Source organism: Leptodactylus fuscus, chromosome 3, assembly GCF_031893055.1.
Source record: "Leptodactylus fuscus isolate aLepFus1 chromosome 3, aLepFus1.hap2, whole genome shotgun sequence".
NCBI lineage: Eukaryota > Metazoa > Chordata > Amphibia > Anura > Leptodactylidae > Leptodactylus > Leptodactylus fuscus.
Window position 1 is genome coordinate 154,783,346 of NC_134267.1, and position 12,573 is coordinate 154,795,918.

General features: G+C 41.8%; 1 protein-coding gene and 1 non-coding gene across 16 annotated transcripts in view; both read left to right on the plus strand.

Moving 5' to 3' along the window:
- The first annotated feature begins 5,526 nt into the window (after positions 1 to 5,526).
- The window catches only part of DLG1 (discs large MAGUK scaffold protein 1), a 166,081-nt gene continuing 159,034 nt past the window's right edge, over positions 5,527 to 12,573 (plus strand). For all 15 annotated transcript variants that reach the window (XM_075268605.1, XM_075268607.1, XM_075268611.1 and 12 more), the window contains exon 1: positions 5,527 to 6,087. In XM_075268605.1, the coding sequence (XP_075124706.1) occupies positions 6,069 to 6,087 (19 nt within the window). In that variant the 5' untranslated portion in view covers positions 5,527 to 6,068. The remainder of the gene's footprint in view (positions 6,088 to 12,573) is intronic.
- Positions 12,314 to 12,440, plus strand: LOC142198726 (small nucleolar RNA SNORA35). The gene has a single exon (XR_012715384.1). It is a non-coding gene; the product is annotated as a small nucleolar RNA SNORA35 (small nucleolar RNA).

A 12,573-nucleotide genomic window follows, 5' to 3' on the forward strand; every position in this document is an offset into this window, starting at 1 on the left:
AACATATCAACCAAAATTTTCTTTTTCTTCTCTGTACGTGTTGAAGCCCTGTGAGTCCGAGGGAGTTAGTTCGTGCACCCCGAAGTGTTCCACAGCATACATGGTGAGCTCCGAAAACCGTTATACTTACTTGTTTGAGATGTACACCCCCTCCCTTATTTTGCCGGCCATCGATATAATAAAAATCTTATCTTTGCATGTACTAATGGCAAAACACTTTAAAAAGTTGCAACACTTTCAAAATACATTCCATAAATCAATAATACAGGTGGATATAGGGAACTTTGTAACATCTTATCAACTTGGAAAAAGACTTTTGCCCATATATATATATATATACACAATTATCCAATCTGCCGCATCAGCAATGATGATGATGACTAATTAACTGTCCAGGCAAAAAGAACCCCATTACTTCTTTCCACTTGGAAAGTGTAGAATAGTGTTAGGCAAAACTTCAAGTTCCATACCGTATATTCCCCATTTTTGGCATTCATCAAGGACCTACACTTCCAAAATGATCAAGCCCATCAGGTGTATTGGTAGTGGGAAATGTTGGGTCTTCACATTGTGGGAAATTTTCTTAATTCCCCATTACAATCCCAAAACAAGTTTGCCTTGGTGTTTATATTGATATCTCCCTACTTGCAAACTAAATACTATCTCCACCACATAATTTGACAACTTCACAACTGTCCCCTATTGATCAGACTCCACATCTTTGGATGAAGAGGCCACATCAGGTTAAACACAGGATCTTAATTATATACAACTATAAATTCTCACATTCAAGATATTGACTATTCTTCCTCCTCAAGTCCAATTACCAAATGGCAGTCAGATCATCCTGATGTCACTCTATCCTCAATTTTAAAAATCCTGGCCCATGTATCTTGACCATGAGCAAACTTCCTGGACATGTACAGAGAGCATTCAGACTGACAATTCCCTATTTATACATGAAATAAACCCTATGTAAGCACCAAATAGGGCTTGGTTGGTCATTTAGGGGATTTACAGTAGATCTTAATACATCAGCAGAAATGGTTTGATGTTGTATTTGCTTTTTTTTTTGTTTCAGTTTCATCTGAGAATATTTACAAGCTTCCAACATACAAGTTCCACAGACCTCTAGCCTCGAATTCCACTACTTCACCCTTTCCAAATGGCTCTAAATAACTATGGATGGAGATTGTCACTCGAAAGACAAAAGTGACGATACAGCTCCATTTAACTAGAACGGTTTATTAGAAATAACTTGCTTCTATTTCTCCACTAAGTTTCTCTTTTTTTTGTTGAAAATATTAGTAAAAACATTTAGAAAAAAAAACCCTTTCCTATTAGGTATGTTCACACCAAGTTTTTTGGTCAGGAATTTGAGGTGGAAACCGCCTTAAAATCCTCCACCAAAAAAGGCCTTAAAATAGAGTCCTATGTAATCCATTAGCTTTTTTTTTTTCCGCTAGTGGAAAAAAGAAGCGACATGACCTTTCTTCAGTTGGATACCGCCTGAAAAACCAACAGGAGTCAATGGGAGGCGGAAAAAACGCATCACAGTTTTTGAAGCAGTTTTTGACGCGTTTTTTGATGTGGTTTTTGCCAAAAACCGATTCAAAAACCGCTAGCGTTTTTTTCAAAGTTCATACACTGTGCTGGAGGAAAAAATCCAAAAACTAAAAACACCTCCAAAAAATGCCTCATGTCAAAAAATGCTTCAAAAAACCATTTCCTAATTCCTGAAGCGGATTTTTTCCTAACCAAATTCCTCGACACCTAACAACGTGTGAACTAGCCCTTAAAGGGATTCATCTATTGAAATGAATTTTTTTGGCGATCACATGTCGGAATAGCCTTTAGAAAGGCTATTCGTCTCTTACCTTTAGACTTGGTCTCCGCCACGCCGTTCCTTAGAAATACCGTTTTTTTTACCAGTATGCAAATTAGTTCTCTTGCAGCCATGGGGGCGGGCCCCAGCACTGAAAATGCGATGGGGACGTCCCCACTGCTGCTCGAGAACACGCTCCAGCAACGCCTCTATCTTCGGCTGGATCCTCCCCTTCTTTCGTCGTCTTCCTTCTGCGTCACCTCCGATGCCTGCGCAGTTGGCTCTGCCAGTGAGACACCAGCAGAGCCGAGTGCGCATGCCGGCCGGTGGCCATTTTTGGGAGGCCGCTCCTGTATTGAACTACAAGAGCAAGAGCGACCTCCCAAAAATGGCCAGCATGTGCAGTCGGCTCTGCTAGTGTCTCACTGGCAGAGCCAACTGCGCAGGCGTCGGAGGTGACGCAGAAAGAAGACGACGAAAGAAGGGGAGGATCCAGCCGAAGATAGAGGCGTCGCTGGAGCGTGTTCTCGAGCACTTATTTGCATACCAGTAAAAACTGGTATTTCTAAGGAACGGAGCGGCAGAGACCACGTCTAAAGGTAAGAGACGAATAGCATTTGTAAAGGCTATTCCGACGATTGATCGCCAAAAAAATTCATTTCAGTGGTAGAATCCCTTTAAATAGTTCTCTCACTCACTGAACTACCTGGTGAATCTTGGTCTTCTAAACGGATGGTCAGAAGTCTGTGTAACGGGAAGAGGGATCTGTGGACAGAGAAGCAGATACATCATAGAAGTATCTCTACCCACTGTTTCAGGCACCACTTGTAGTCAGAGATAAAGCGTACAAAGGGGAAATATACTAAAAAATGCTAAATATAAGCCATATAATGACCAGAAATAGTGTTACTCCTCGTGTACACACACAGCAGCTTATCCTGGAAAAGTCATCCAATAGTGTAGGTACGTTTAAGTACTACAAGCAACATTTTCCATACTTTAGCAAACCAAAAGTAGCAACAGGAAGTGGAGCTTTATTGGTTCTAGCTTGTGAATTAGCTTCTCAGCTGTCATTCTCACTAAACATGCTGTAAAACTCTACGAAAGGGCTTTTCACATGTCACAGTGATTTTTGTCTGTTTGCTGTCAGTGTTTTCCACAGTGAACAGACCAATGGATTTTTGTGCCTATTCAGACTTCAGCTTTTTTCATAGATTAAAGTTCCATAGGAAAAAGAAAAAATAAGGCACTTGTCCTATGTTTGCATATGATCACGCATGTCGAAGGGTCCATTAAAAACTGGGATAGCACATGGATGTCATCTTGGTGCTATCTGATTTTTATGGATTGTTGGAAAGAGACTTTGCATTTGTGTAGTTATATGCTCTCCCACAGTGGGTCAGCTTTCTTTCCATTTTTTTTTTTTTAAACAGACATTAAAAAAGGATGATGTACAACTGCAAAACTACAAACAGAAAAATGATAAAAAAGGGACATTGTCAAGGATGAGACATGGACACTGATGTGTTAATAAACAAAGCGAATCTATCACCACCAAAATTTCTGCTAAGGCTATTGCTACTTGCTTTGCAGCTATTGCTACCACTGCTTGATTTTTTTTTTTGCGTTGCTTCAGTATCCTTGGGTCGCAATGTGACTCCATTCTCAATAGTGAATGAGATGCAGGGTGACACTGATTTTTGGCGTGCAGTTCTAACCTAAACACAAAAAGACAGTGAGCCCTAAGCTGTACCCTCATCTATCCCTGCCTACTTGCCTCAACTACCCTATGCGGTAGAGGACAACTGGGTGGCAGTCCCTTCTTAGATATAAGTGATGACACAGAACGAAGACAAGAGAAACAACAAAAGGGAGGTCAGCTAGCCAAGGGGTCGGACTCAATCAAGCAATACAGTACAGAATTGGAATCCAAGAGAATAGTTGAAGGTAAAGCCAGAGGTCAGGAATATGTATAGAGATAACCACAGCAGAGAGTAAATAGCCAACCACAGCTGCACCCTGATTTCAAGGGGGCTTATTTTTTCAGTGTCTTGCTTTGATCTCTGCCTCTCATTAAATGGGCTCTATCAGCAAATTTATGCTTTATGAGCCCCACATATGCATGAATAGCCTTTAAAAAGGCTATTCAGGGACCACTAATCTTATTTTAAACCCCCCGCCCGTTTTCAAATAAAAGTATAAAAGCATATATGTAAATCATACCTTTGCATGCACACTGGGCGGTCGTGCACGATCCGACGTCATCTTCGGTCCCGCCTTCCTCTTCTTTCTTCTTCCAGCGACTTCCTCCTGTCCTGGCTCTTCTCCGCCTTCATCTCCTGTTCTTCTGCCGGTTTGTTTTCAAATCCCACGCATGCGCAGTAGCGCTCCCTCCGACATTTTTGTTGAAGTTCTAAGTATCCCTTAGAACTACGTGAGCATGTGCAGTATGCTTGCGAAATTCTTCACTTTCGAAGAAAAGAAGATGAAGGCGGAGAAGAGCCAGAACAGGAGGACGTCGCTGGAAGAAGAAAGAAGAGGAAGGCGGGACCGAAGATGACGTCGGATCGTGCACGACCGCCCAGCGTGCATGCAAAGGTATGATTTACATATATGTTTTTAGAGTTTTATTTGAAAACAGGCGGGGGGGTTTAAAATAAGATTAGCAGTACCTGAATAGCCTTTTTAAAGGCTATACAGGCATATGTGGGGCTCATACAGCAAAATTTTGCTGATAGAGCCCCTTTAAATACAATAGGAGGCAGATACTTTTGAGTTTATTACTGGAATCTTACCACTGTTTTTATAAATATAAAGTAATAGGTCTTCTAATAGGAACCTTGAAGGCAGACTATATACTGTTTTTATTCTAAACCCTTGGATGCAGGTTACTTTGTCAATACCTTTGGTATTTTCCATTTTCATTCAGTTTTTTGTATATAAATTTGGTATTGTCGTTATTTTACTGGCCTGCAGAATAAAGCTACGACACCAAGACAAATCTAGCCGTCAAGACAAAACCTGTAAGAAAATGGCATGACTGCATTTTTTTCCAATTCCACTCAATTCTGAATCCTTCCCAGCTTCGAAGTACATCGTAAAGAACATTAAATGGTGCCATAAGTAAGTACAATTTGTCTCACAATAAAACAAGCCCTCACACAGCCATGTAAATGGAAAAAATAAAAAAGTTATGGTTTTTGTAAGGCACGGAGTAAAAAACAAAAGAAGGCTGTAGGGCTAAGAAAATGTTCCTTCAAGAAAATTCTTGTCCTAAACATGTACATGGTACAGACATGGTAATATTGTAGCTGAAGCAGTCACACAGCCATCATGGAAGTAGAGAGCACTGTGCACCGTGACCACTAGGTGACTATAGGAAGCCAACTTTCTGTCCCCATCTATGAGAGGACAGTGCGAGAAGTCTTGTGGTTGCCGCTTTAAAAAGGTGTGAAGTGTGACCCGCCCGCTCAACTTTACCCCTTTAAGAGACTCTGTTCTCCTAAGCTTTCCTCTTTCGCCAAGGTAGAAGCAGGCGCTGCCGCCCGGCGGAGCTCACTCCCGATTGGTGGAGACCAGGCTAGGTCTGAAGGGGGAGGTCACGTGGTGTGCTCTAGCCAGCTCCGGGGCGCCATTTTGGAGTAAAGTTTGGGTTTCGGAACGGTGGGAGAGCGAGAGGAGGAGGAGGGAGGGAGGTGGAAGAGTAGAAGGAGGAGGTGGGGGCGGGGGCGCTGACAGAGAGAAAGACGAGAAGAAGAAGAAGTGGAGGGAAAGGAAATTTTACAAGGAAAAGAGGAGAAAAGGCGTCTGTGAGGAATAACTTTTTGGTTTTGTCCCTCGGCTGTCGCGTACATTTCTCAGCCGCCGCGGAGGAGACGGCAACTTGTTTTCGCCACCCCTTCACCAACAACTTTCTGCCCCATTTCGGATTTCTCCACCCCCACAGGAGTGAGAGGCACTGAACACAGCCGGGGCTCTCCTCACATTACTTGTGCTGGAAATAATTGGGAACCTCCCTTCTGGAGTGCTTGGAATAGTCTCGAGAGAGCCGTCCCGCATAGCACAGGACTTTTCCACTTCTTCACTGTGGGGGGTTGCAAGAAAGCTCCCGGTGTTCTCCTGCTCCAGGAGGTGGGGCACTTTGAAAGCCAGGAATTATTTCGTGGAGTCTGCAGCTGAGGGGTGCTGGGTTGGCGAGGTCATCCTCCTGGCAGCCTGTTGGTGTGTGTCAGGGGGTGGCACCATGCCTGTCAGGAAGCAAGGTGTGTGTCTTCAGACTAAAGTCTATGTACTACGGGGGGCTGTGCGCTGCCAGGATCCGTGTATAGTAGGGGGCGCTGAGCTGGATTGTTTTGAAGGATGTGTGTGTTGTAACTTTATGTAGTTGTCCCTGGGGAGGGGGTGCAACCCTAATGATGACAGACCCCCTGCTGCGCTACAAAGTGGCATTGTTCTTTTCCTGGCTGTGGCAATGATCGCCGCTCTGGAGTGCACAGTTCTTCCTTGTCTACATTACCCACACAATGTCCACGTAGCTTCTTGGCCATAAGTGGGAACTTTCCAGCCCTGCACTCGCTGCTGTGCGGATCTGATCCCTGTGATGCAGGGTGAATGGGACACCTTGTGTGTCTTGGAAGGATCTGCTTCCTTCCTTACAAAGGAGCCACTTTTTTGGTGTGATCGTCTGATTGGTTGAAAGTTTAACCATTTTTGCATGTGTTTCTTCTTTGCAAAGTAAACCCAGTGTCTGTATATTTGATTTGCAAAGCATCAGGTCCTGTATTTTGTGACATTCTTTATTTTATGCTTATAAGAAGTTGCTTGAGATTGTTGTGAAATATATGAAAGTATTCAGCCTCAGTCTTGAATCCTGTATTCATTGATTTTGATGTACAGTAATTGTGTTATTGATGAGCATCAACTCTATGTATATCCAGTGGAATCATTGTTTATACATAAACATCTGAACCCTGTGCTGCTTTTTCGCCTGGCTGTGTAGAAGAACACTTAAAGGGGTTGTCCAGCGAGACTTGTGCTGTTTACTTCCTCCAGGGGGTTCTTGGCCGGTTCTGATCCCGAATCATGTGAGTGGAACCAGCTTCTGGGTCGTTCCACCTCTTCCCTCCTCTCCAGTTTTCATAGGTAGTTACCTGTAATATAGAGGCTGGCTGTTTTTTTTTTTTTTTAAATAACCAACCCCCCTTGAGACAAATGGGAGAGACCCAAAGAGGGAGACCATCCCTGGTCCATGTGCTGGTCCCAATAATGTGACCCAATCTGGAACCCCCAGATACAGCATAAAAAAAAAACCTTGGAGGAAGGAAGTAAAATGAGATTCTCTGGACGACCCCATTTAATAATTTTCTGTTGAAACTGATGGATCATGTGATACACGTGCAATGGTTAAATGGAGCCTGTAAAGGATATTTATGGCACTAAACCACCCAAAGGACCTTATGGATTTGAGAATTAGTGTGCTGAATAGCCCTATGGTAATTCTGTTCTGTGCCAGGATTTAAAACAAACAAAAGCTTCCACAAAATAAACCTTTTATTTGTATGGCCCCTTTGCAGCTCTTCACTCAAACTATAGTTCACCTTGCTTCAGTGTGCAGGTGTACTTCACCAGCTTCAGTGAGGAGCTATGCTGGCGCCTGCAGTGCCAGAGATGAATGCTGTGCCCCAAATGGCCCTGACAGGTTGCTTTTTTTTTAATGCAATGTAACTGAAAATGAGTTTTTCTTTTGTTTTTCTATGCTGATTTCTACTTTTTTTTTTTTTTTTAACCTTCCTTTGTTTTCAGTGGAAATTTGTGCCGTAGTTCATACAATGTGGAATAGGTGGCCCTGTAAATGAACTGTCCTATCTTGCCATTTCAGCATCGAAACGCCACTGTTGGTCGCCACATGCAGATTCGTCCCATTGAATGGGACAGTTCAAGTCTGTAAACCTTGGCATTATCCATGTCAAGAATGTCAGATTCTCAGTGTAAACGTAACTTTATGTTCACTTAGCGTTTTTGATGGGAATTTTAAGTGTGTTTTTGTGTTGTTTTTTTTTTTTCTGGATTTTGCAAACAAACCAAAAAAAAATAAATTACAGTCTTGGTGTGGAAATATACAGATTTTTTTGCCTTATTGCGGTTTTTGCAACAAAACCAACACAGAAACCATGTCAGGAGACAGCACACAGATAAGTGCCATTGAAAGGGGCTCTGTCTTCATGTGGACCTGCAGCCAAAAACCGTGGCTGTAAAAGTGCTCACTGTGGCAGAAAGCCGAAGCTCAGCCAAGGATATCTGATGGGTGTTACCCAGCCAAAACTCTTGTCTGAGTATTATAAAGCAAGTGCATCCTGTTTTTTGAGAGCTAAATGTAAGAAATTAAACACCCCCCTATAATAGGTTATGATTTGATCAAACTTTTTATTATGCATTGTTGCCAATTGCCTTCCCTTTTTTTCCCGTTAGATCCCAATTTTATTTAAGAAAACCATGTGGACATATTTTGGGTCGATCTATCTGTATAATAGTGTATAGCAGGGTATGGACTGTTTATGTATTTATTTATTTATTTATTTATTTTGCCACTCTTTAGGGCTTTTCGAATTACTCTTTTGAAGCAATCTGATACGTATACTTGTACATGCAAACTGATAAATGCACTTGGTGTTCTTCCCATAAACAATAGTATCCAGCAAAGCATTTTACTTATCTATCCAAGTTCACAAATTTAGCTAGAAGTATTAGACAGCTGATGACATGTTTCAGCTTCTAATTCCAGCTAAGGATCTTAAAGGGATTTTCCTGGACCTTCATATTAATGTCCTATCTTTAGGATAGATCTACAGTATGTGATTAGTCAACTGTTCGAACTGGTTTTGGTGGTCGTGATCATGAGTGTACTGTTGACATTATGATCACTGGTCATATGATACAGCAACATCTCAGTCCCATTCGAGTGAATGGGCCTCCACTGCTATACCAAGCACAGCCCCTGCAAAGTATACAGCTATGTACTTGTTGCTCAGTGAATAGGCTGCAACATTCATCTGAGCACTCTGGTTTCTATCTCTTATCAGCTATTCTGCCTGCTGAATTATTAGGAGAAGTGCAGTAGCCCAATCCACTGAAACACGGTGGTTGTGGGAAATTTCAGCACCGCTCCTATTACTTGAGTACTTGTGCTCTGTCTACTGCAGCAGCTATGTGCATTAGGAGGCTGCTAGGAAGCTGATCTGTGCAGGGTTTGGTATCAGACTCCGACAGATCATAGTGATGACCTATCCTGTGTGTATGTCACTTTTTCTATACAGTGGCATATGCTGGTCAAAGTATCCCAAGATGACAAAGATAAGAAAACTTTTTCAATATAACAAAAGACTTATTGTGATAATTTGCTGCATCAGTGTTGGCACAACTTCGCTCCTGACAGACAAGTGATTTTATTCTGAAGTGGAGAGAAAATAGAAGTTGTGCTTGTCATAGACACCCTTAGGCCTCATGCACATGACTGCACTTTTCTATCCGCAATTGTGGTTAAAATACAGACCCTTACATTTCTATGGGCCCATACACACAAGCGTAGTTTTTGCGTTTGTGTGTCTGGGCTGATTGAAGAGCTACAAAATATGGAGCAGGTCCTATGTGTCCTATACCTGTTCGTATTTGTGGATGGTCCTGTCAATTCATCATCAACGAACTGAAAACCACAGATGACCTACAGATGGCAATCATTATGTCATACATGCTATTTTTACTGACCCTCAGACTACACATGGTCATGTGTTACATATGTGGTCTAAGGTAGGGACACTGGGGTGAAATGCTGCATGTTTTCTGTGGCAGAAAATCTGCAACAAAAATAAAAATTCACCAAATAGCGCATATTTCTGATGCAAATTACATTAAGAAAAGGTTGGTTATTCTGCAAATTTCCCTTTTTTGCAAAGCAAAGAGTAAAATCTGCAATGAAAATCCGCAACATAAATTTTTGTAAAGCAGAGTGTTAGATGAGAATTACTAACATTTCATCCACTTTGCAAGGCCTGTAAAATGTTACCTTTTTTTTCTGCAAGTATTACCGTGGTATCCCTGACATGTTTAATTCAAGGAACAGAAGGAGAAACAGACACTGTATTAGGGTTTATCTGATGACAGTGCTAAGGAGCAGGCATGAGAACTGTAAATGCTTAGTGAATGCAACTGTTTGTCCGGGTGTGTTTTTTTTTTTTTTTTTTTTTTTTTTGTTGGTCCATTTTTAGGATAGTCTAAAAACATCTGATCAGTGGGGGCGCTGAAATCCGGCCTGCTCACAGATCAGCCTTTCCCCATGCTATACACTGTAATGAGCCAGAAGGAGATGGCTTTGTACACTGTATAGTGCGGGAATCAGATGCAGCTCCAAATAGCTTATTCATGTGTGGGCAGACTTTTGCCACCGATTTTTAGCCAGTGAAAGAAAATCTTAGCCAACCCTTTTAACAGAGTGTTACATATATATATATATATATATATTGCATATACTTGTTCACACTGTACTCTGTTCCCTGTGTGCGTGTCTTTAGAGCTGGAGATGTTTAGATAAGCTTATCTATGTGATTAATGACTGCAGTAAGTAATAACGCTGTGGAATCGGTAGGCCAATAATATCTCCGACTGTGTTTTTCCATAGTCCGACTCCAGTTTCTTTACTGCTTCTTACTGACCATGGATTGTCAGCCCCTTCTAAAGATCCTCTAATTCATTAGAAAGCTGGTGATTGCCTATGAATGTTAATATGTAACAAATTATGCATCTGATTATACAAAATTGATAATTGCATAATGTAATTTAAAAAAAATTTATCAATTTGTGTGCATATTTTGGAACCAGAGTTGGTAACTTTCTTTTCAAATTCAACACCACCCAGAGTTGGTCTCAACTTTGATTTCACAACAATGGCAACTAAACTTACAAACAAACTTTGATTTTCTGGTTGTATGTATATTATTAATTTTGTAATCTACTTTATTAACATGTTTTAGCTCTTTTCTGTAAAATCCTCCATTGCATTTATTTCCTTTATTTCCCTATGGAGATCTATATTTTGCTCACTCCCTCTCACTCCTCCCCCCATCTAACTCTCCTCCCGGTCTCCCTAGCTATTCATCCCCACTGTAACCTTTCCCAACTCACTCAGCCCACCCCCGTACCCTATTATCCTTTACATTTCTTGTTCCCGTCTTCCTTCTGCAGGGAATGGCTCCTCCACTTTTTTTGCTGCAAACGCGCAGCACTGTGTTGTAGCCTTCAATACATCTCTATTGCGCAGGCCTTCAGTAATGTAGTGTCAGCGCTAAGCCAGGACTCTGGCTCTGTTGCGCCTAAGCGTGTCGACATCAGGGAAGGAGAAGGAGCCGTTCCCTGGAGAAGGAAGGCTAAACAGGAAGAAGATGTGTAAGTATGATGGAGTGCATGGGGGAAGGCAGTAGAAGTGACGATCCGTTTCCAGAAATGGGGAAAGAGATCGTCGCCGGATAATCAGTAAATATCCCTGGGTGGGTCACATGACCACCCCAGGGATAAGGGTAAATATAGGTTTTTGATTAATTATGTAACTTAGAAAGTAGGCGTGGGGAGGATGTCTAGGTTAGTGTAGGGGTTTAGTTAGTTGTATAGTTATCCTGGACATCCCCCTTTAAAGAGAGTTTTCCCACCTCCCTCAAGCATATTTAACTACCACCACTGCAGTACAGAGCACATTACAGTGATAAACATACCTTTGTTATATATTTCACTTTTGTAGATTTGGAAAAAGACTGTTTTAAGCAAACGAGTCAGTGGGAGTCTTCATCCCTGCAGCTCTACTCTTGTAGGATGGGTGATGGGGAGGATCAATTCCCGCTGCACAGGGTGGCAAAGGCAGTAGTGGCAAGGGCAGTGCTCCAAGGAGCTGAAGGCCCATCCCCAGTTCACCAACTACCTTATTTGTATAAGACCTCAAATTCCTTTTTCTCCAAATCTTCAAAGGTATGTTGTTTATCACTGTGATGAACTCTGCAATGTGGTGATCCCAGTTACACATGTTGGGGAGGGGGGTGTGATAGACTCTCTTTTTAAATCAATTTATTTTGGTGAATTATTTTAATCTAAAAATCCTACAGTTCCACCTGCGGACACTAAGCATTAAATAGCTTGTCAAATCTGTCCCCACCTCTTTCCTGGAGGTGAACCAACACAGTATACAGTAGACCCTATTGACTTTTGTGGAAGTGTTTTCTAGGCATCCTTAGTGACCTGTGCAGATAAAGGAATGGATAAGCTTTGGTGACTGTTAGCTTCTGTGACTTGTCTACATGTATGTGATAGCTGTGATCATCAGTGTGCCAAGTGGGGTGACTACTGCAAATACATTTACTGAAAACAGGTGGTATAAGCATATGATCTGGCTTCGACTTTCTTTTAAATAAAAATAAAATTACACGTGCCCAAAAATATGATTAGCAAACCCTGCACTAAGTTCCTCCTTAGCCTTCTCATTGGCATTGAGGTTACATTCCAGTGCTAGAACAAATCCCTCCTTGCAGAAAGGTTGGGCATCTTAGCAACCCATTCTTCCCAAAAGTTGGGTACAAAATTAGTAATGTGACTGCCGTTAGCAGATGATGGCTGGTGATCTGTGCTGCACAATAAACTTCACACAAGGGGGGGGGGGAGTATATGATTAGCAAAAATGAGATGTAACCAATAGGTAATATTCTGTTTATTTT